This window comes from Drosophila suzukii, chromosome X, assembly GCF_043229965.1.
Source record: "Drosophila suzukii chromosome X, CBGP_Dsuzu_IsoJpt1.0, whole genome shotgun sequence".
Lineage (NCBI taxonomy): Eukaryota > Metazoa > Arthropoda > Insecta > Diptera > Drosophilidae > Drosophila > Drosophila suzukii.
Window position 1 is genome coordinate 28,448,835 of NC_092084.1, and position 23,123 is coordinate 28,471,957.

At 42.7% G+C, this 23,123-nt stretch overlaps 1 protein-coding gene across 2 annotated transcripts in view; it reads right to left on the reverse strand.

Moving 5' to 3' along the window:
* The window catches only part of LOC108020464 (sodium/potassium/calcium exchanger 5), a 102,305-nt gene that overhangs the window by 66,691 nt on the left and 12,491 nt on the right, over positions 1-23,123 (reverse strand). The window contains exons 3-4 of one of the 2 annotated variants that reach the window (XM_017088788.3): positions 13,251-13,438; positions 13,009-13,192 (exon numbers count right to left, since the gene is read on the reverse strand). The exons of the other annotated variant lie outside the window; for it this stretch is intronic. Of the exons in view, the coding sequence (XP_016944277.1) occupies positions 13,009-13,192; positions 13,251-13,438 (372 nt within the window). The remainder of the gene's footprint in view (positions 1-13,008; positions 13,193-13,250; positions 13,439-23,123) is intronic. 2 annotated transcript variants of the gene reach the window in all.

Consider the following 23,123-nt stretch of genomic DNA (forward strand, 5'->3'; position numbering starts at 1 on the left):
CCACTTGGGATCTCGACTTATCAACCCGAAAGGAAGACAATTATATGATGCCATAATAACACTAGGAAACAAGCTAGACTTTATTTCTCTGTGCAGGCCTACATATTGGTCCACAGATCCAAATAAGATACCGAATATAATTGATTTTTGTTTATTGTTACAGCAAACAAGAAGTGTCGCGGTCCAAAATTCGTGTGGAGCACTTAACAGATTTATTATCGTACTACTCGCATATCCTACTTCGCCCTTATGACACTCCACAGCTCTTGGATAGACCACAATTTCTAACTTCTAGAAAAAGAGCTAAGTACAACCAATATATTATCTCTCATATTGATGACTTTCCAAACATCGACTGTAAAAATGTCATTGATGGCTTATCTAAAGTGTCCATATTGACAATAACTGCAAAACATTAAACTCCAGAGTTAAAAGATGCTCAATTTTCTGATAACAATCGCATCTCAAGGCACATAGAAGAGTTGCTTCATAATAAGAGAAGGGTTTGTCGAGAGTGGCAAGCTCAAAGATTACCTGCCGCAAGGGAGCTGTTAAAAATAGCCACCGAATTACTACACAAATCCCAAGAAGAAGAGAAAAGCTGAGCTCATCAGATCTACATGGGACAACTCTCCCCTAACAGCAAACGATTCTCACTGTGGAAAGCCAAGCCATGGGTACACTATTCGTCGGAAAAGAATTTAAATTATATGATTTGATAATTCGCGCTGCGGTCAGTGACGTCACAGCTGGGGAGAGACCAGCTTCCAGATGATTGGTTTACAGTGGAATACCTGGCGGTTGCCAAGGGTACCGGGATGCCTGGCGGTTGCCAAGGAAATTCTCCCTACTCGCTGGAAAGTTATGTTGGGCTAAGCCGGAGCATTGACATTAATGAGTTTTTTATTCAATGAAGCTCGGAATCGTACTGACTTAAAGCTAACAAAAATTGAACTTCATAGCGGCCACGCAAATATGCTGTGTTTGCCGGCTATGCATGTGCATCCGGCTAGACACTGTATCAGCAGTTTGACCGGAGTGAACTCTTGGACGATCGGTCATCGCCATCGCCCGGTTAACTTAGTTAACCTGTTGGATTTAACTGGGACTGTTTTGCCAACTTTGAACACCCTGTTTTGTCGGGAAGCATTTACCCTGTTTCGGAGCTTATCTTGGGCGTGTTTTTTCTTATCCTGTACCTCGTATTGTAGGTCATTCGATTGTCTTTGAACCACGTCGGCTGACATCTTGTCTATGACCGAATGGATAGATTTGTTATATCTGGCAGTGGCCAGCAGAATTAGCTCAACGGTGTCACTAATGCCTCTATCAATTTTAGGACATCAAGCTCTACCAGAGTGCTGTGGAAACGTTCCACTTGTCCGTTTGAGACACTGTGGAGCGGCGGTGCATTCGAGATGCTAACGCCGAAATGGATGTCCAACACGGTCAAAATGGTGTGCGAGTTCAACGATAGTTCGCTGTGAGTTGCAGTAGCGCCAGTTTGAGATTCTCTATGGTTATAGAAGGAATTGGCTGGACCATGGCTAATTTCGAGAATTTGTCAATGCACTTAGGGAAATTTTTTTGTCTGTGGAGAAAATGTCTATATGTAGCATTTCTCCTACATGAGATGGGACTGGTGTTTTACCAAGCTCATGTTTTTTGGGATGTCTGTCATATTTTGCCTTAGCAAATGTCTTCCAATTAGCGACGATTTCACTCGCTAGCTTGTCCATTTCCGGGAAGTAGTACTCTGAAGCAGGTAATAGCTTCACATTTTCTTGGGCCGATCTGTGATCCCTGTTGTGCTCGACAGTGAGAACGTCTCGCCTCTCAGCGACTTCAAAAATATCCGTTACACGGTTTTTGCAATGCCAAAATTTGGTGGCATGGAATTGCCGACCCAATTCATCCTGTATCATCGCTAGCGTGTGCAAATCGTAATGAATGACGTTTACGCCTTTAGAAAAAATAATGTCCGCGAGCTCCTCATGCAATGACTCTTTGCTTGTGAAGTCAATGTTGTGCCGTCTCTTGTTTCTGAAGAGCATGAAGCTGCGTTTTGACGAAAAGCGTGCTTCCTCCAGAGTTGTCTAGTTTTGAAAGCAATTCAAAGGCTTGTCCGTAGTTTGAATCGTATGGGTCAGAGACAGCTCACTGTGTATTGTGGCCGCGCTTGAAAAAGCTTCTTTCTCTTCCACAACGTTAAGTTGTTGCCTTGAGAGGGCATCCGCGACGAGGTTGTCTTTGCCGGGCTTGTAAAAAATTATTGCGCCGGACTCGTCGATGCGAGCTTTCCACCTTTAGATTTTCGCATTCGGATTGGATTCCGACACTGCGAAGGTCAAAGGTTGGTGGTCAGTAAAGATATTTATATATTGAACTGCATATAAATAATGGCGCAATTTGGCCACTGCCCAAACTATGGCTAACAGCTCCCTTTTGTTGGTAGCGTAGTTAACTTCTCTGTCCTTTAAAGTTCTGCAGATCATAGTTATGGGTCGCCCCTCCTGCTGTGCTGTGCGCTGAGGCATCTGTCGTTAGATCAATGGTCTTTTTGTAGTCGGGGTATCTGAGGATGACATCCTCGGAAGCCAGAATGTTACGCAGCTTTTGGAAAGCCAACCGTTGCGGCTCGCTGAACTGTTCCTGGATATTTTTGGATCTGTGTCTACTGACACTTTCATGTTCCCCTTTCTAAATGTTAGAAATGGGCCTAGCTATTGACGCAAAATCTTTAATAAAGCATCTATAATAGCTAGCCAAGCCCAGAAATGATCTGACCTCAAATATGTTCTTCGGCTCCGGGAATTCCTGAACGGCTTTGGTTTTTTCCGGGTCTGTAGTAGCCCCGTTGATTGATTTTTGCGCTGATACCCTCATGTTGGCATCGTACAGGCTCTTAAGAACCTAATCTACGTGCCGGATGTGGGAGTTTTCGTCCTCCGAGAAAACGATAACATCATCAACATAGACATAGCAAAATCTGCCCATCTGCTCTCGCAGTATATCGTCAATTCTTCTTTGGAAAATGATGGCTGCATTTTTTAATCCAAATGGCAACCTGCGAGTCTCGTACTTTCCACCGTTAACGGAAAAGGAAGTTTTTTCACGGTCGCGTTCTGCCAGTGTGATCTGATGATAACCGGACTTTAAGTCCACCGTTGTGAAATACTAAACCTTGCCTAAGTTCCCTAATATCATCGAGATGTTCGGCATGGGGTATCGGTCGGGTATTGTTCTCTCGTTCAGCTTGCGAAAATCCAGCACCAAACGCATTTTCCGCTTGGAATTGATGCCCCCGCCTATTTTAGCAGGTCGAGACCGATGATTGCATCAAAGGAGGACAAGTCAGGTAAAATAAAGAACGTGGCCTTCAAATTAAAAATCGACACGAAGCATTTCTTCGTGATGGTGGTGACGCCATAAATGGATGAATTTTAAGTGGAGATTCTACCGGGCGGACGCCTTTTAATCCTTCATATGGTCGGATGAAATTTTTGGCCGCGCCCGTTCTATAAGAAATCTCATGTCGATCCCCGTTACTCTTCGTCTGATGACGGGTAGCAGGAATTTTCCCCTAAAAAATTAATGGTATCCGAGCCATACTCGCAGATTTCGTCGTCATCAATTTCTTGTGCCGCGCTAGAGACCGCGGTGGTTTATGTACTACCAGTTGTGTCAGCGCTTTGCGCAATATGATTTACCCTCTACCTTTTTGGTGGGTCTGATCGATCGGACGCAGCCGGCTTCCTATTCTGGTATGCCGGGGCCTGTGATGGTTTTAGTAACTTGGACAGTGATGGGTCAACCTCCATGGGTTCTGGCGTGTCCCCACGACGCCTATCGCTGCGTGGAGCAGAGTGTACCTGTGCCTTCTTCTGTTTAGTTAAAAGTGGATTTTACACCGTACCTACTTGGGGGTTTACTTGATGGGATGCATGTTGGCGTTCTTGCGCCCTTGGAGTTTGCCTCGTATCCCTATCTTCTTGGCTCCTTGCCAACGACGATGCGAATGTGTATCTCTCGTGGTTTGATTCCACTTCTTGAGCTAGTGCCAGCGCTGTTGGTATGTCCTTCGGCTTTGCCGAGAAAATAACATCCGTGAGAATGCGCTTAAGTCCCGAAATAATTACCCGGAGTGCGTCATCTCGGAATTTGTCTCATAAAACCTTTGCCGCCAACGCTTCGTACGACATAGTGGCTTTATTGGTGAGCAAGGTGAGCTTTTTGTCAACCTCGTCATAGTATTGCAAAAGTGTGAGGCTTCCCTGTCTGAGGGTGCCCATCTGCTGCTCGATGACATGCATTTGAAGCTGTACGTGAAGTCGAGTCGATTTATGATCACATCGAAATTCAACACAGTGCCAAACGAGGACGGCATCGGCAGGGCCTCTTATTTTGCTCCTGATAATAATGACAGCCTGATAATGGCGCGAGCTAATTTACATAATTTCTGAATATATAATATGGGGCTACTGCCGCTTGCCGCCAGGAGACGTAAGCGTCTTTTGCTCCCGTAAATTCGGGAAGCCACTTAACGGTGTCCAGGGGCTCGTCATATTTGACATTGTCTTTAATTTCTATAGGCTCATAGAACTTAACCTGAGGAGCTCTTGCTTGGCCGGGAGCGATTTGTAATGCATTAACTTGGGAGGACAGCTACTGTATAGCTAGACGCAGTTCATTTTCCCTACGCTTACTTTCAAGGGCTGCTTCTTGAACGGCATGGTTAACGGCCGCGTGTATGGTGGCCGTCATTTGTTCAATGCTAAATGCCATGTTTGTAGCTATGGGTATGCTAGCGTTTGCACTTTTTGGTGTAGAAAATCTGGCCGGCTCTCCGGTCTCTTTATTCTAGCATTGAAAGTGTAGAAGCCACCGGCTTGGGCGGTTTGTCGGTGTCAGAGTGGACGTGGTACCCTGCTAAAACAAACTTGCTCTGCGCAAGAATTTCAGGAATCTGCATGCCTAATCCCAGTATTATAGCTTTAATAGTTTCCGAAATCTCAGCATTCATACGGACAGACGGACAGACGGACATGGCTAGATCGACTCAGCCAGTGATCCTGATCAAGAATATATATACTTTATGGGGTCTTCTGCCAGTTACATAGTATACCCTTTTACTCTACGACCAACGGGTATAAATATACAAGTAACAGGTATACCTAGAAAAAACGCTATAGTCAATGGCCTCGACTATTAAATACCCGTTACTTAGCTAAAGTGAGTGCGAGAGGGATGAATATATGTTTGCTTATGGCTAGCGCCTCAAAGCCTATAACACCAAGTAGCCCAAAGCGCTCCTGATTTCCTTTTTATACCCGTTACTCGTAGAGTAAAAGGGTATACTAGATTCGTCGGAAAGTATGTAACAGGCAGAAGGAAGCGTTTCCGACCCCATAAAATATATATATTCTTGATCAGGATCACTAGCCGAGTTGATCTAGCCATGTCCGTCTGTCCGTCTGTCTGTCCGGATGAACGCTGAGATCTCGGAAACTATAAGAGCTAGGCTATTGAGATTTGGCGTGCAGATTCCTGAGCTTCTTACGCAGCGCAAGTTTGTTTCAGCCGAGTTCACGCCCACAAACCGCCCAAAACTGTGGCTCTTACAGTTTTGATGGTAGAATAAAAATTTTAACTGAAATGTATTGTTCTCGTCAATACCTATCGATTGACCCAAAAAAAAGATTGCCACGCCCACTCTAACGTCCACAAACGGCCCAAGCATGTGGCGCCCACAATTTTCATGCTAGATACAAAATTTTAACTGAAATGTATTCGTCTTGTCAATACCTATCGATTGATCCAAAAAAAGGTTGCCACGCCCACTCTAACGCCCATAACGTTTAAATCTGTCTTCCGACGGTAGGTGGCGCATTTCAATCTCGCTTTGCTGCTTGCCTATCTCCATTTCCCTTTGGTCCCATTAGCTGAGTAACGGGTATCTGATAGTCGAGGTACTCGACTATAGCGTTCTTCCTTGTTTTTATTTATTGTACTCTGTTGCCAAAAGTTTAAAACTTAAGGTACAGGGAGGAATCGGCCATAGTTGCTAAGACTTTCGGCCGGAATAAAATGTAATTACATGTTTACTTTATAACTAGAAATTTACATATGAATGGGAAGAGAAGGAGATTAACAATTTAAATGAGTTGAAGTAGGTTAGCTGATTTGAGAAAGTTGAGGATTTGCTGAAGATTTTCATATGAAGGGTTAATTAAGAGATCAGATAGTTTTATATTTGAGTTACTAGGTCTATGTGTTTGAAATGCGGTGCAGTCGTTAAGGATATGTGAGATCGAGATGGCGTCTGTGGTGCAGAATCGGCATTGGCTGTTTATTGGCTGGGAGAATCGGTATTCGTGTGTCAGTTTTGTGTGTCCTGATGATTTTAGTAATTTCTTTCCTTGGCAAGCTGCAAAGTTTTGCGTTTTTGGCGTATTCGTTGATGCTTATCATCTCTGGGTTAATGGCTTGGTACCAAGGAGATGCTTTCTGTTGTAGGTTTGTATTATTTTTAAGTATATTCGTTTTTAATAGTTTGTTAATGTCCGTGCGCTTTAGATTTGGGATGGAAATAAGGGGTGATCTTGTTGCATCTTTCGCTGCTGTGTCGGCGCATTCATTTCCTTTGATCCCAATGTGACAAGGGACCCATAGCAACATGATTTTTGGGGCGAGTTTTATGATTAGGTCTCGGATCGATGTAGTGTAAAATGACATGTTGTTACAATTAAATACAGCTTCCAAGGTTGACAGGGAATCGGAGCATCTTTTCTTCTCGGCTATTCTAACAGCTTCCAGAATTGCGATTGCCTCTGCTGTGTATACAGAGGAGTAGATTGGTAGGACAGCTTGCTTGACAATTTCTTCTTCTGTGGTGACTGCTAGACCTATTATTTCTTTGTTTTTGGAGCCATCAGTATACAGGAAGGAAAATTTCTTCTTTAAAAGGTTGTCTTTGATGTTCAGGAACTTTTTTAGGTAAACATGTTTGTTGGTAGTAGATTTTTTTGCACAGCTTAATTGTATGTCTACTAAGCTTTCGTCCATAAGCCAGGGTGGTTTTATTGACTTGGTCTTCTGAGGAGCTTGGGTTGGGATATCGAGGTGTTGGCAGCTATTAATGCATTGGTTGATGGTAGAGTTTCTGTATTTTTTATTTTTGTTTTTGGAGATCCGTTGTAAGATTTGGTTGAGCGGGGTGTCTTTGGTCTGAAGGATAGTGTGGATTGATTTTGCTTTTAGGTATTCGGTTCTATTTTCTATTGATTGGATGTTTGCTTCAAGGTAGAGGTTATTTGTTGGCGTAGAGCAAAAGGCTCCTAATGATGTTGGTAGTGCGGAATTTAGTAGGGTTCTGATTGGTTTTAGGGTAGATTTCTTTGACGTGCCGTATATAGAAAGGGCGTAATCTATCTTGGAAATGCATAGGCTTTTTACGATTTCGATTAAGGTATGTGGGTGGCTATTGTATTTTCCGCTGGATAAGCATTTTATTATGTTTAGGGACTTGTCTATTGATTTTTGTAGTTTCTTAATGTGGGGCTTAAATATATATCTGTGGTCAAAATGTAGTCCTAATAACGACAGTTCCGTAACCGTTTTGATGGTCGTTTCTTGTGTTGATACCTGGCATGAGCAGGCTCTCTTCCTGCATATATGAATGTGCTTGCATTTTGAAACAGAGAGCATTGCTCCTGATTTTTGGCACCAAGCGTTAATTTCGTTAAATAGATTGTTCAAGTTGATCGACACATTTTTGTCTCGTTTTAAATTGATAAATATGTTAAAGTCATCGGCGTATGCTGTGTGGGAAAGGTTTTTGTGATTGTCTATAATATCGGATAATAACCGAGAGTGGGGATCCTTGCGGTATGCCGTTGTGTAATGGTTGTACCGTTGACGTGCTATTGATGGCTCTAACTCGGATTTTTCTATTAGACATAAAATGTGACACGTAGGTGGTTTTAATTGGACCACAGCCCCATGCCGAGAGTTGGTTAATGATTGTGTGTAGCCCTATTTTTTCAAAGGCTTTGGCAAAGTCTAGGGATATGATTGAGAGGTGTCTCTTTTCGTTGAGGGCTCTGTTGATAAGAGCGTCAGCGTAAAGCAAACAGTTCATAGCAGATTTCCCTTTTTTAAATCCGAGTTGTCGGCTATTTAGTAGTTTGTTGGATGTTGCAAACCACCATAGCCGTTTCGATATTATTTTATCTAATGTGTTTGACAAGCAGGGATTGAGGGAAATAGGTCTGTAGGATTCTGTTAAAGTTTTGTCCGTACCTGGTTTGTGTATTGGGATAATTATGCTAGATTTGTAGATCTGAGGAATGTGTGACCTTAGGATGCTATTGAAGAAATTTATGATTCTTATTTTGACCGGGCTTGCGACGTGTTGGATCATTGGATAATTTATTTTGTCCTGTCCTGGTGTTTGACCTTTTATGCTGTTTAGGGCGGTAGAGAATTCTAGAAAGTTTATATCTTGTTCCATAAATAGTGCTGTTCTGTGTGTGGTGTTTCCTTGGTTTAGTGTGAGTCATTTTTGTTTTTCTTCGATGAAGCTTGTGGAAAATTGTGTGTCCTCTGAGCGAAGAGACCAAAATTTTGCAAATGTGTCGGCAATTTGTTCCGGGCAGAAAGCAGAGCTTTCTTATTTTGTTCCAAATTGTTTCCGGCTTGGATTGTGGCGTGATTTTGGATGTGAGCTCAAAGAGGCTGTCTGCTTTTCTCGATCTTATTTCTCTTCTGTATTGGGTGTTCAGTTTTTTGTAGTTAATTAGATTATTAGTCGACATATCTCTATTGAAGGTCCTGCAGGCCTTGATTTTTTCCCTTTTTAAATTTTCCAGTTTTTTATTCCACCAGGGGACATTGTGGTGCGATCTTGGAGGTTTTGTATGCGGAATACTTTGGTATGCACTTTGAAGAATAATTTTGTTTATATTACTTGCTTCTTGGTTTATATTTGTTGACGTTGGGATGCAATTACTAAGGATGTTTGTGAGTGTTTCAAATTTGTTCCAATCTGCGTTTTTTGTCACAAAGCGTTGATTGAAGTTGTCTTTCTTTCTTCTGCTGCTTGGAAACATGTCGATAGTAATTGGGAAGTGGTCGCTCCCTTGGAGAGAGTCGCTGATCTTGAAGTCGCAATAAATTCTGAGGTCGGGTGAACAAAATGCTAAGTCGATGTGTGTGAGGGATCTATGGGTCGAGAAGTGAGTTGGTTGGCCGTTGTTTAGAATGATGAAGCCCTTGTTCAGGATGAATTTGCCTAATATTCGTCCCCTACGGTTAGTTGTGGGAGAACCCCAAAAACTATTCCAGCTATTGAAGTCTCCTGTAAATAATGTTGGAGAGTTTCCTATAGGGACTATTGATTCCAGGTCTGCTTCGGTAAATTTTCTGTTCGGTGGGATGTAGGAAGAAACGATATTGAGTTTTTTGAAAGACTTAATTTCCAGTGCAATGGTGTCGAATGAGTTTTGCAGTGGAATTATGATGTGTTCTATTGATTTGTGTATCAAAATTGCTGCACCGCCATCTGGACTGTGCGAGGATGTGTAGTGAAATTCAAAGTTAACTGGGATAGGTACGTTTTGGTAATAAGTGATGTGGGTCTCCTGGAGGGAAACGATTTTGGGATTAAGGTGTTTTAGTAGAATTAGCAGTTCGTTGTAGTTGTTAAGGTAACCATTTATATTCCATTGGAGGATCTTTAGAGTCATTTTTAGATTTGGCTTGGTGTTGGATTTGTATCAGAAGAGGAAATGGCTTTAAGTTTTGCTCTAGTCATGACAGAGTTTTGATCGTTTTTCAGCAGTCTTTTTGTTATACCCGTTACTCGTAGAGTAAAAGGGTATACTAGATTCGTCGGAAAGTATGTAACAGGCAGAAGGAAGCGTTTCCGACCCCATAAAGTATATATATTCTTGATCAGGATCACTAGCCGAGTCGATCTAGCCATGTCCGTCTGTCCGTCTGTCCGTCTGTCTGTCCGGATGAACGCTGAGATCTCGGAAACTATGAGAGCTAGGCTATTGAGATTTGGCGTACAGATTCCTGAGCTTCTTACGCAGCGCAAGTTTGTTTCAGTAGACTGCCACGCCCACTCTAACGCCCACAAACCGCCCAAAACTGTAACTCCTACAGTTTTAATGCTAGATAGAAAATTTTAACTGAAATGTATTGTTCTCATCAATACCTATCGATTGACCTAAAAAAAGGTTTGCCACGCCCACTTAAACGCCCACAAACCGAGAAAACCTGTGACGCCCACAATTTGCATGCTAGATAAAAAATTTTAACTGAAATGTATTGGTGTCGTCAATACCTATCGATTGATCCAAAAATAAATTTGCCACGCTCACTCTAACGCCCATAACGCTTAAATCTGTCTACCGCCGGTAGGTGGCGCATTTTAATCTCGCTTTGCTGCTTGCATATCTCCATTTCCTTTTGAGTAACGGGTATCTGATAGTCGAGGTACTCGACTATAGCGTTCTTCCTTGTTTTATTTGAGATGTTTAGAGGTAGGATTTTGGCTTTTCTTTTTGTTGTGTGATCCTGATTGGCGTCTTGTACTTCGGAACCAGATGACATGGGTTCATCTGGGTCACAATTAGACGCGTTCGGGAGGGTAAACTCATCAGATTCGTAGCTTACCGTTTTGCGCTGCATAGGTGTTATTGTAGTTTTTGGTGGTTGCATTTGGTTAGATTGAGAGGAGGAAGCTTTGGCTGCGGAGGAGTACAGGGAGCCATCGTGGTGGCGGTTTTTGTAGATGGACCAGGCTGTCCTGTTGTCTATTTTATTTAAGGTCTTAATCGCTTGAACTTCCTTGTGTGAAAAGAAAACTGGGCAGTTTCTGTCGCGGGCGTGGTGATCAGTGAGTGGTAGTTTTTTCTCCGTGCAGTTGATGCAGTTGGATTTGTTTGAGCATATTATACCTTGATCTGTGTTTTCATGAGCTGCAAGGCCACAGTTTGAGCAGATTGCTGAATTTTTGCAAAATTTTGCGGTATGTCCCATTCGCGAGCAGGTGATGCAGCGCACTGGAGGAGGAATGTGTGGGCGGACCTGGACTCTTTCGTATCCAATGTATATATGTTCTGGGAGATTGGTTAGTTTGAATGTTAGTTTAATTAGACCTGTTTCATTTCTTTCAGTTTTTTGTGTTATTTGACCAGGGGTACATTTGTAAATTTTTTCAACTTCATCAACCTTTTGAGATCTAAGGTTCCCTAATATAAATAACTCCTTTAGTGCAATTAAGGCTTCGGTGTTCTGTTATTTTAATTGGGATAGTGATGTAGGGAAAATTTGAAGGTAGACTGAAGAGATTTTTTAGTTTTTCGGCTTGCAATAGGTTTTTGGTTAGAATTAGAAGTTTTCCGTCTTTGGTTTATTTACAACTTGTGACTTCTCCTTGGATTGTATTGTCTATTGTTTTTTTGATGATGAATGGTGAACAACAAACTTTAAGTAGATAAGCGGGGGCAATCTTTGCGTTTGTTTTGATTATGCGTTGGGATGCTGCGGTACTTTAATGATACGCGGAAGAACACGTCCGATGGCTTAGGCTGTCGAGAGTGAACTGTTTTTATTTGGTTATAACATTATAATAAATGGTCCGATTTCATAAATTGTTGGCAAGTAGATAATGAAAATAAACTCTCATTTAAATGTTTACAACATATTAAAAAATGTGGGCGCTGGACGGGCTTTAGTGTTATCGTCTATTGTGGGCGTTAGAGTGGGTGTGGTACCCTGCCGAAACAAACTTGCGTTGCGCAGGAAGCCCAAGAATCTACATGCCACATTTCAAACGCTCTAGCATTTAAAGTATCTGAGATCTCAGCGTTCATATGGACAGATGGACAGACGGAAATAGCTAGATCGACCCGGCTAATGATCCTGATCAAGAACATATATAGTTAATGGGTTCGGAAACGCTTCCTTTAACCTGTTACATACTTTCCGACGAATCTAAAATATCCTTTTACTCTATGAGTACCGGATATAGTAGAATAAAACAGGAAAGAACGCTAAAGCCTCTACTATCAGGTACCCGTTACTCGGCTAAAGGGACCAAATGGAGATGGCGATATGCAATCAGCAAAGAGAGTTTGTAATGCGTCACTTACCCGTGATCCCAACATATGGTTATGAAGGTGGCAGACAGATCTAAGCCTTATTTTTGTTAGAGTAGAAGTGGCAATCTTTTTTTGGGTCAATCGTTATGTATTGACGAGACAAATACATTTCAGTTAAATTTTTTTTACCATGTAAACCGCGGGCTCCACAGTTTTGGGCCGACTGTGGGACCAATCGATAGGTATTGACGTGACTTATACATTTCAGTTAACATTTTCTAGCATGAAAATTGTAGGCGCCACCGGCTTGGGCGGTTATTGGGCGTTAGAGTGGGCGTGGCATATTCGCGTGAAAAACTTGCGCTGCGCTCAAGGCTACGGAATCTAAATCTTAAATCCCATTTCTCAATCTTTGATAGTTTCCGAGATATCCGCCTTCATACTTACGAATTTTTGAAGTTTGATCGATTGAACCGATAGGTATTGATGAGACCAATACATTTGAGTTAAAATTTTTATTCTAGCATTAAAACTGTAGGAGCCACAGTTTTGGGCGGTTTGTGGGCGTTAGAGTGGGCGTGGCACATTGCTGAAACAAACTTGCGCTGAGTAAGAAGCTCAGGAATCTGCATGCCAAATCTCAATAGCCTAGCTCTTAGTTTCCGAGATCTCAGCGTTTATCCGGACGGACGGACAGACGGACAGACGGACAGAAGGACGTGGCTAGACCGACTCGGCTACTGATCCTGATCAAGAATATGTATACTTTATGGGGTCGGAAACGCTTCCTTCTGCCTGTTACATAATTTCCGACGAATCTAGTATTCCCTTTTACTCTACGAGTAACGGGTATAATAAGACAATAAATTAGCCTCGAAAAAACTTATATTCTTACTGCGAACCAAATTTTGGATCCGGCGGTCCAGGATTAGTTGAATGATATAAAGTAAGTACAGTAATAAAAGAACAGTAGCCTCGTACCACTTGACCAGCGAGTCCCACAACACAACAGTTAGGGCCGCGATAGACACGAGGTACCAGATTGTGTCCCTCGTTATCGGCCACCAATCCAGTTTGCTCTGAAAAAATTGAGATAATTAAAAGGAGGTATTTAGCATTAATGTGAGTAGTACACACCGGTGGAGTAAGGATGCCGCAAACAGCTGATATCACCAGAACATTGAAAACGGAGGATCCTACGATTGTGCCTAATCCAATGTCTCCGTTAGTGACAAAGGTTGCCACAAAGTTAACGAAGAGTTCCGGCGCCGAGGTGGCAGCAGCCAGAAAGGTGGCTCCGGCAACATCATATGTCATACGCAGAGCTATTTGGAAGGAAGCAGTGGTAACGAAAATTAACAAGAGAGAACGCTATAATCGAGTGTACCGACTATTAGATACCCGTTACTCAGCTTTTAAATTGAAAACTTATAAAAATTAAGCTAAAATATTAAGATGACCACTTTAAAATTAAAATACGCTTCAAAGATTCGCAAAAAAAACGCATTAGGCAAACGGGTTTAGCCATACGAGAGTTAGTCGTAGACTAATGGGAAACAGAAAGATTTACAGCGCTGTTACGTGTACAAATTTTTGGTCCTTTTATTGCCTTCTCGTGCGTTTCGCTTGAGTAAATGCACAGCTGGTTAGAATGGAAAGAGGGGTAATGCAAAGAGCGAGAAGCCCAATCCCACGCCCCTTCCATTGTTTTTCAGAAATGTAAAAATTAGGTTAACCTAATTTGAATTAAATAATTTAAATTGGTATTGAGTTTATTGGAGAGAAAGAGGGGAGACAAAAATGGCAATTGCTTAAATTGGTAGTTATTCAATAGAACAAGTTAGCCGCACACTCTGCTCTCTCTCAGCGCCGGCAGCGCTTTTCGCTTTGCCGCCCAGTTCGGCCTGCAACTATTAACACACACACATGCATAAGTACATTTGACATTGTATGGCTCTGACGTCATTGTTTTTGTTTTCTTGGAAGTTTTGAGGGCGTTAGAGTGGGTGTGAAAATAGGTATTGACGAGTACAATACATTTCAGTTAAATTTGTTTGTCTAGCATCTAAGCGTAACAAACTCGAGCTGCGTACGAAGCTAAAGCCTAGTACTCAGATCGGCTAAGAGTTCCAATAGTCGAAAAATCGAATTCCTTGTAGTGTGACCGAAGTTTTTAAGGTTCTCGCAATGCATGTAGCATGGCCTTACTGCCAAGCAGCTGGGTTTGTTGAAAAACGGAAAAAAAATCAATTGGAGCAATTTAAAAAAGGAATACCGCTATAGTCGAGTTCCTCGACTATCGGTTATTCGTTACTCAGCTAAAGAAGCCAAAGGAAAATGGAGATATGTAAGCAGCAAATCGAGATTGCAATGCACCACCTACAAGCGATCTCAATCTATGGTTATGTGGGCGGCAGACAGATTTAAGCGTTTTGGGCGTTTGAGTCGACGTTGCAAACTTTAATTGGGTCAATCGATAGGTATTGATGAAAAAAATACATTTCAGTTAACCATTTTTATTCTAGCATTATAGCTGTAGGAGCCACAGTTTCGGGCGGTTTGTGGGCGTCAGAGTGGGCGTGCCACACTGACGAAACAAACTTGCGCTGCGCAGGAATCTCTAGAATAGTCATGACTAATCCCAGTATTGCAGCTTTTATAGTTTCCGAGATCACAGCGTTCATACGGAAAGACGGACATGGCCAAATCGACTCGGCTAGTGATCAAGAATATACTTTATTCCGACGAATCTATCTTTACCCTTTTACTCTACGAGTAACGGGTATAAAAACGCGATAGTGTGCATTTTATCTAAATTAAAAACCAGAATGGAACATCACTTCGTGAAACCGAAGATTAAATACCCTTACATCTTAATCCATATATGAGGAGTAATATATATTTTCATTTTATTTTTATAATCGTTTTTTGAGGTAACTATAGCATATATTTCTTTGTTACGAGTGTCAGCCATGATGGAGAAGAAGACGACAAAAGCCGCGGTCTGTTAAGTGCCAAGAACACCACAAATTTCCCAATGCAGCTAATTTCAACTAAAGTAACTAAAGTAAAAAGATGATCAATTCGGTGGAAAACTTATCGGTGAACTTGAGTCCGCAAGCTGACCCTATCAGAACCCAGAAGTGGGTTAATTGCTAAAACAAGAAAATATAAGTACGTAGATGAGAACACTTAGGCACACAAACTGTGCAAGCAAAAGAAAAGCGCTAGCCAACAGTATAAAAGAGGTGGGCTTCACGGAGAATAGGCAGTAAGAAACTCATCTACGGTCCGTCTATTACCCACTGTCGGTCAACCCGACAGTCGCAGAAAAGGAAAATGAATCCCTTATTCGGAAGCGTAAAATCTCGGTTTAGGGATCAAAATAGGTCCAAATTGTCCAAAGCGGACGGTAACGCTGCCAACCTAATCAACAATGTTAAAGTGGTAGACCACAAAGAGGAAATCGTGAAAGTCTACAACGTGCTGTGTTTGATCGCTCTATTTATGCGGGTCCTAATTATCCTCAGAGGACTAAAAATGTACAAGAGATTCGTAGAGAAAATCGTGGATATCGCCGCCAATTGGCCTGAGAGAAGCCGAGAATAAACTTGAAAAAAATTAAATACATGCAGAGCAACATAGCCACAAGCAACGTGTAACCTGAAGCATGCCAAGGCGTCACCACTACAAAGTTCATCCGATGCCCCATGCGGTGCTCTTTCTTCATTACATTCATATTCTTAGTTCTTTTTATACCCGTTACTAGTAGAGAGATGTGGCACTTCTTCTCTTGGTGTAAAGTTCACGACAGAGTTCAAAGTCCTATGCGTTCAGTTATTTCGCTTTGCACCCGGCACCCTCGCTCTGCTCACGAAGTCTCCACTCACCTGTCTCTCACTCTTCAAACGCTCTTTCTCCAAGTTTCTCGTGCTCCAAGCTTCTCGTGCTACAAACTGTCAATCTCCACTTTCTTTTTCCAAACGCTTATCTTCCAACTTCTCGTTCACCAAATTCTCACTCTCCAAACTCTTGCCAAACTTGCCGCGTATCTGGTGACCGGAATTTGTGGCGTGTTATTCAACTGCTCACATTCTCCCCTTTCTTTGAAAAACAAATAAACTCCTTTCTCCTCTCCGGCCTTAGTCCTCGTGTATCCCCTAGCCTTTGAGTTTGTTTACCATTTGCCGATATTTGCAGTATTTATTTTGCCCATCGATCGACTAATCGATGCGCCCCCTTCCCTAGACAATGGTGAGTTTTGAAAAATTGATTTTGGATGAGCAGCGTTCGGTTCAGTTGTTCCTGTCTTTCCTACTGTTCATTTCTTTTCCAGCTCCAATCAGACTATGCCGTTGGTTGCCCATAAGTTAGGGCCATCGCTCCCAGCGGTTTTGAATACCGTTTGGCCATAGTTTGCAGCAGGGCTCTCCTGCCCGTGGTGAGTTTTTAGTTTTCATTCCAAGGTTTTCCGTGTTTTCTTCTTGTTTATTGTTGGTGCGATGAGTGTTTTCTGTATGTTTGACCAGCTGTATACTGTGTAGACCTGAATCTGCACCGTTTGTTGGCGTTTTCATCCGGGATCTCCATAGCTCGTCCAGTGCTTAGGAAATCCTATAATATAGGGCTCTCGGGAGTCGTGGTTCCCTGACTTGGGTAAGAATCGATGGGATATAACCAAGGGACTCCGACATACTCGGAAAGCCAGAAAACTTTTTAAAATGCGTCCCGCAAACTGCACTCCGTTGTCCGTTATAGTCACCTTCGGGACCCCATACCTTGCGATTGTGCGCTCCCTAAACGATTTTTTAAGTGACGCAGCGGCACTAGTTCTATCCGTTTAGAGAACCTTTCTATCAGGACCAGCAGCATACCGTATCCAACGGTTCCTCTGGCACTCGGGTTAGCATTTTACCAGACGCATTTAATTTGGCTTTAATCTTAGCATGTCTCGCATTTCCTCACATGAGCTCGTACATCTCTATGTGTACCTGGGCAGTAGTATCGGGCTGCCGACCTTGCTATTGTTCTTCGGCTTCCAACGTGCCACGCTGAAGGGGCGTCGTGGTTTTCCTTCAGTACTGTTTCCCGAAGCGACTTTGGGATGCACATCTTCTATGATGCAACGTCTTCGCTGCCCGCTCTGTGGTATATTTCTTTATAGAGTTTCGCCTTCAATCACATAGTCTGGGTACTTCAGCGGCTGGGTTCATATTATTTCGCCCATGTCCTTCATCCAGCAGCAACCTCCTGAAGCCATTGACGCCGTCGTCTCCCTTTTTGCCTCGTAGCGTCTTTGGTAGTGGCTGTCTTGACAAGCGTCCGTCACCACGTATAACTGACATTTCTGTACGCTATCTTGAAGTCGAACTGTTGTAGCTCCTGGGCCCATCTCGCGAGCCTTCCTTAGGGGCTTTCAATGCTGTTAAGCCACTTTAGAGCCATGTGGTCGGTTACGACTTTGAAATGGATACCTTCTATATACAACTTTAGCTTCGCCCAGACAATTGCCAAGCACTCCTTCTCCGTTGTTGAGTATTTTTTCTAAGCGTCATTCAGCGTCCGGCTTGAATAGGAAATTATTTTTTAGCCTCTTTCGAGGTCCTGAGTCAGTACGCTTCGAAGCCGAAGTCGCTGGCATCTGTTTGTAGGATGAAAGTTTTTCTGAAGTACGGGCATGCCAGTATCTTGCCTTTACTTCCTCAAAAGCCATCTGGTGCTCCGGCGTCCACGCCCATTTACTGTCTTTGCGTAGCAAGTCATTTTGATGTAAAATAAAAATGTTTTATTTCCCAATTTTGAAGGGACTGTATTTCTTTAAATTAAGCTTGTCTCTTTTTTTCGCATCTTTTCAAGACAAAGAATGCGAGCAGCCTGAATCTCTTCAAGGGTGAGCCTTTTTCTTTTTGTCGGCGTTACAGACTTAATGCCCTTGGTCTTTTAGATGAAGCGTAAGGCGTAAACTACAACGCGTACCAATTTTGTCCGGACGAGACGCGTTGAGCCAATGCTTCGATTGTTGACAATGAGCATCTTTGCTGAGTGGTTAATGTGGGGGTCTTCACTTCTTCTTTGCCACGGTTTTCTGAAAGAGAAGAACAGAACTTTGTACAGCTCATTTCTACAGCGAGCATTTCCGGATCCTGCAGCCATAAAGGTCCGATCCATCATAAGTCAAAATGGAGAGGGTCTGCCTCAAGCATTCCTCGTGTGGTGCAGTCCGCCGGATTCTCCTTTGTGTAACCATGATGGCATGCTTTGCAAGGTAAGGCATCGAGTATTGGTTCTGTTGGCTACAAATGTTTTGAGCTTAGAGGGTGGATGTGAAAACCAAAAAACCATGGTTGAGTCGCACCATGCATGTATTTGAATGTCCTTGTGTTGTAGAACAGCCTTGACTGATAAGAATAGTTAACTCAGCAGCAAAGCGCCACACAGTTCGAGGCGCGGTAGAGACTGCTGCTTCAGTGAAGCAACTCTGGTTTTGCCGGATACGAGTGAAACAGATAACATATAGATAACTGCGGTCATGCCTTGATGGAGGCATCCAAAAATCCAAGCAGTTCGATATGATCTTCATTGTTTTCGACAAGCCGTGGCAGGCGCAGTTCTCGAAGTATGTATAGTTCGTTACCGCATTTATACCACCAGTCAGCAATGTTTGGAGGAAGCTCCGTGTCCCAACCGAGATCGAGTTAAAACAATTCTTGGAACAGAATACCCAGCGGGTCAAATATGCGTGGCACATCTGACAGCACTTGGCGTTTGGTGTTGTACGGACTTGTTGTAAGGCCAACTTTGTAGGATTACGTGTCCTCTTCTGGATCCCAATGAATGCCAAGAACCTTTGCTTTTGGATCCCTTGCCTTGTATTTCGATTTTAAACCCATTTACCAAGTTCCATGCCTGCTCATTTCGTCAATTGAATCAACTCATTTTGATTGCGAATGAGCTCCTCCTCTGTATGTGCTCGTCCACATAAAACTGCTTCTTTAAGATCTTTGCAGCGCTAGGAAACTCGTACTTCATAACTTATCACTGATCTTACTTACTGCCAAAAATGGTGCGCAAGGCGTGCCGTATGTTACCGTGGAGAGTTCATAATGCTTGATAGGAATTGTTTTATCTTCTCTCCAAACAATACGCTGATAGCTACAATGGTTAGCAGCCACCGAGATTTGTAGTTTCATTTTGACAATATCTGCTGAGAAGAAGAATATGAACATTCTGAATACTGGGTCCAATATGTAGAGCTTCGTTTAAGGACTTTCCATTTGTTTTCTTGATTGAACCGTCAAATGCGACCCGTAATTTATCAACGTCTTCTGGCGACAGTTTTAGCATGTGACCCAACTGCAGATAATCACGCGTAAATTGCACATACTGTAAGTACAGGTTGGAGTCTTTCTTTAGACGGCGTTCTACAGCCTTGAATCTTGTGATTGCTCCCTGTAATGTATCCGAAAACTGTTCCTTTGCCTCAGTGCGTCTTGACAAAGTGCTGTTCAACTTCATCGGCATCTGGTTTCCCATGGAACTACTGGTTGACATCCTCCAGCTCCCAAAATGTCAATAGTAGTGTGCATTATTGTTATAAATGAACAGCCGGTAGTTACGTTAGAAGATATGACCCATAAAAATATCTTCGAAATGGCGATGATGTTGTCCTGGTTGTCGAACAACATTTGATCGGTGAAAGCGGTCCAAACGAAGTCGCTGCTCAAGAGTATATCGACTGGCGCTAACGACTGATAGTCAGGATCCGAAAGCTCAAAGCCAGCGAATCCCTTGAGTGCTGAGGCGTCGATATCGTGTCTTGAAAACGTGGAGGTACTTTTGCTGAGTACGTAGGCATGTACCTTCAGAGTGTGATCTGAGATCCTTGACTGCTAGTGTCTGAGCCTTGGTTGATGAAATTCCGGACACCGAGATTCGCGACGCTAAACGTGCCAGGCCCAGTGCCTGTACGCACCGTTCGGAACCACTGTCCAAAGGCACCCGACAGGTAGCGTGCTTTTTGCGTTTCTAACAAACACCAGAGCTGTTGGCAATGCACTTCTCGTAGCCCTTGTAATTTCGTAGCGGTTGTTGATCCGTTGCACAAGGATTCAGCTGTGGGTGACCGTAGCATCTTTGGAAGCACTTGAGATGTGCTTTTCATCATCCAGTGCCAAGAATATCTGCATGTAGCAGAGAGTGGTGACGATTATGGCAGAACTTGCATGTGAATTTGGATTCACACTTGTTACGTGGGCATATTAGTGCCCGAGTTCTGACAGGGACTTGGGCCGAGGGAAAGGCGTCCGATGTTCAGGCACCATTTGCCGGCATAAGCTACGTCGTATTCGGGTCGTGAGATCTTGGTAAGCCTCTCTCCTCTCCAACATGAGAATAAATATTAAAAGTGCCTGGAATATAATATAATTCCATTAAATTCGTCAGTTGTCAGTCCAAACTGCCCCACAAGCTTAGCTGTCGCTTGATCGCAATACGGTCGGGCTGTGTTTTGTCCATATTCCCTCCCCTTCACACATTCATGTGCCAATGAATCGTCGCGGGCCGAGCAATTCGATCCCCTATTGTCAAGGCTGTCCGTCGAAAGTTATGTCATTGTTCTTGACCTACTTCACTTCTCGCGTCAGCACACCCCCCTTGTCAGAGTTCTAGCACACCATGGTTTCGAATAAATTGGTTAGGTAATATATATCGGTGTCCGCCGTGGATGAGTAACATAATGTTGGCTAATTCATATGAATATGAATTATTTGACAATTATTTTGTCAGCGGAGAGTATCGAATTTATCACCTGTGAAGGCGCACACATCAGCAAAATGCTGACTATTCACGAAAGCAAACGTCGCTCAGAGGGCTCTTGCAATTGTACAACAAGGTTGATACTCGCCACTGAAAAGTTTACAGTAGTCAAGTGTTCTTGTAGGATACTGCACGAATATTTATATATGTGTGGGATAATACAAATTTAGTTTATTTGGGAATAGTTACAGAATGTTACTTAAAACTTTAATGAACGAATTGTTTCTTGATATAACGTATATGTATGTCTTTAAACCCGACTTCTTCGCGGAGCCACGCACTGGACGACTTCTTCACTTTATGACTTGCTGCACTCTCTCCCTTGGTAGCGTCGCTATTTCTTATTCCATGCTTTTTTAGAAAGACTCGATGTTCTCTTATGTACTCGATATTCTTTACTGTACTCGATTAATAGTATTGGATAACAAAATAATAAACGGACTGTAGGAGCCCAATTCAAATTCAAAATAAGAAACAGGGCCTAAACTGTTGATGTCGCTGTTACTCTTACGTTGCAAGGGTGATATACTAATTCTACTACTAAATTCCCCAATCCTACATATGTATGTTTATAAGAAAGGAAACGTGTTCCGACAAATTTACCCCCTCTTTAAGTCCTGGGCTGGGATGAGATCTCGACGCTCCGGATCCTGGGCTTTGGAAAATATACTTGCACCAAAATACGGCTGTTCTTAAGTATACTTAAACAGGAAATATATAGATATATTATGCCAGAGGCATGCGACTTCGTCAACGGCTGGTGGAGAGAATCGACCTCTCTAATTGTTCATCATGATTCGCACTTTGTCTATTGATTCGGTTGGTTAAAATGTATTTCAATGCATGTTTGAATGCTTCCAATGTTATTTGGATTTTCATTTGTTCTCCAATTGTTATACCCGTTACTCGTAGAGTTTCCGACCCCATAAAGTACGCTGAGATCTCGGAAACTATAAGAGCTACAATACTGTGATTACGCATGCAGCTTCCTGAGATTCCTTCGCAGCGCAAGTTTGTTTCATAAATGTGTCACGCCCACTCTTACGCCCACAAACCGCCCAAAACTGTGACTTTTACAGTTTTGATGCTAGAAAAAAAATTAACTAAAAAGTATTAGTCTCGTCAATACCTATCGATTGATCCAAAAAAAGTTTGCCACGCCCACTCTAACGCCCACAAACCGACCACGCCTGTGGCGCCCACAATTTTCATGCTAGATACAAAATTTTAACTGAAATGTATTGGTCTCGTCAGTTCCTATAGATTGATCTAAAAAAAAGTTTGCCACGCCCACTCTAACGCGCATAAAGCTTAAATCTGTCTACCGCCCACATATTGAGATCAGGGGTAGGTGGCGCATTTCAATCTCGCTTTGCTGTTTGCATATCTCCATTTCCCTTTGGTCCAATTAGCTGAGTAATGAATATCTGATAGTCGAGGTACTCCACTATACCGTTCTTCCTTGTTTTATTTGAGGATATTGGTCTTTGGTTATGCATGAGTTCACTTTAGCTTTGGTTGGCTCGATTGACACATTTATATTGCTTCACTACTTTCTCCGAAGCATGTTATTGATCATTTTGCTTTTGAACAGATGGCTTCTACAAATGAACAATTTTCAGGAGCATGGGGATCACGGGTACTGCGGCCACAAGCATCACAGTATGTTTGATGTCGTCCTTATTGTTGATCCTTTCCACGTTTTTTGATGACAATGGAAGCGCTGGTCCGACACATAAGAGTCTTTCGAGCTGCGATTTGTGTCCTCCTCAAGGACTGTTGGTTACGGTGTCTGGTTCTGGTGGCAGAAGACTCCGTGGGCGACTACCCCCTGGGAAAGTCGCCTTCATTCGGAGCTGCCGGCTTCCGTCAGCAAGACACCCAAATGGATTTTCTCCCTTTCTCTTTTTGTCTAAGGTCTTTTATACCAGACTAGAGCTTTTACTTGGCTTTGCCTTTCCATTTTCGCGCGGGATCCCTCCCGCCCAACCGACCGAGTGGCGCTGCCGTGTGTCGTACGGCACGAATTCGCGAGATGATAGACGCATAGAAAAATTAACGTAAAACTCGAGGAAAAAAAGTTGGATCCAAATCTGTGCTGGAAAATTTAATAATAATCGTTTTAAGAGAGGCAGAGAATCACATTTTAACATAATAGAACAAAGTTTATTATAGTCAGAACATAACACTCTGAAA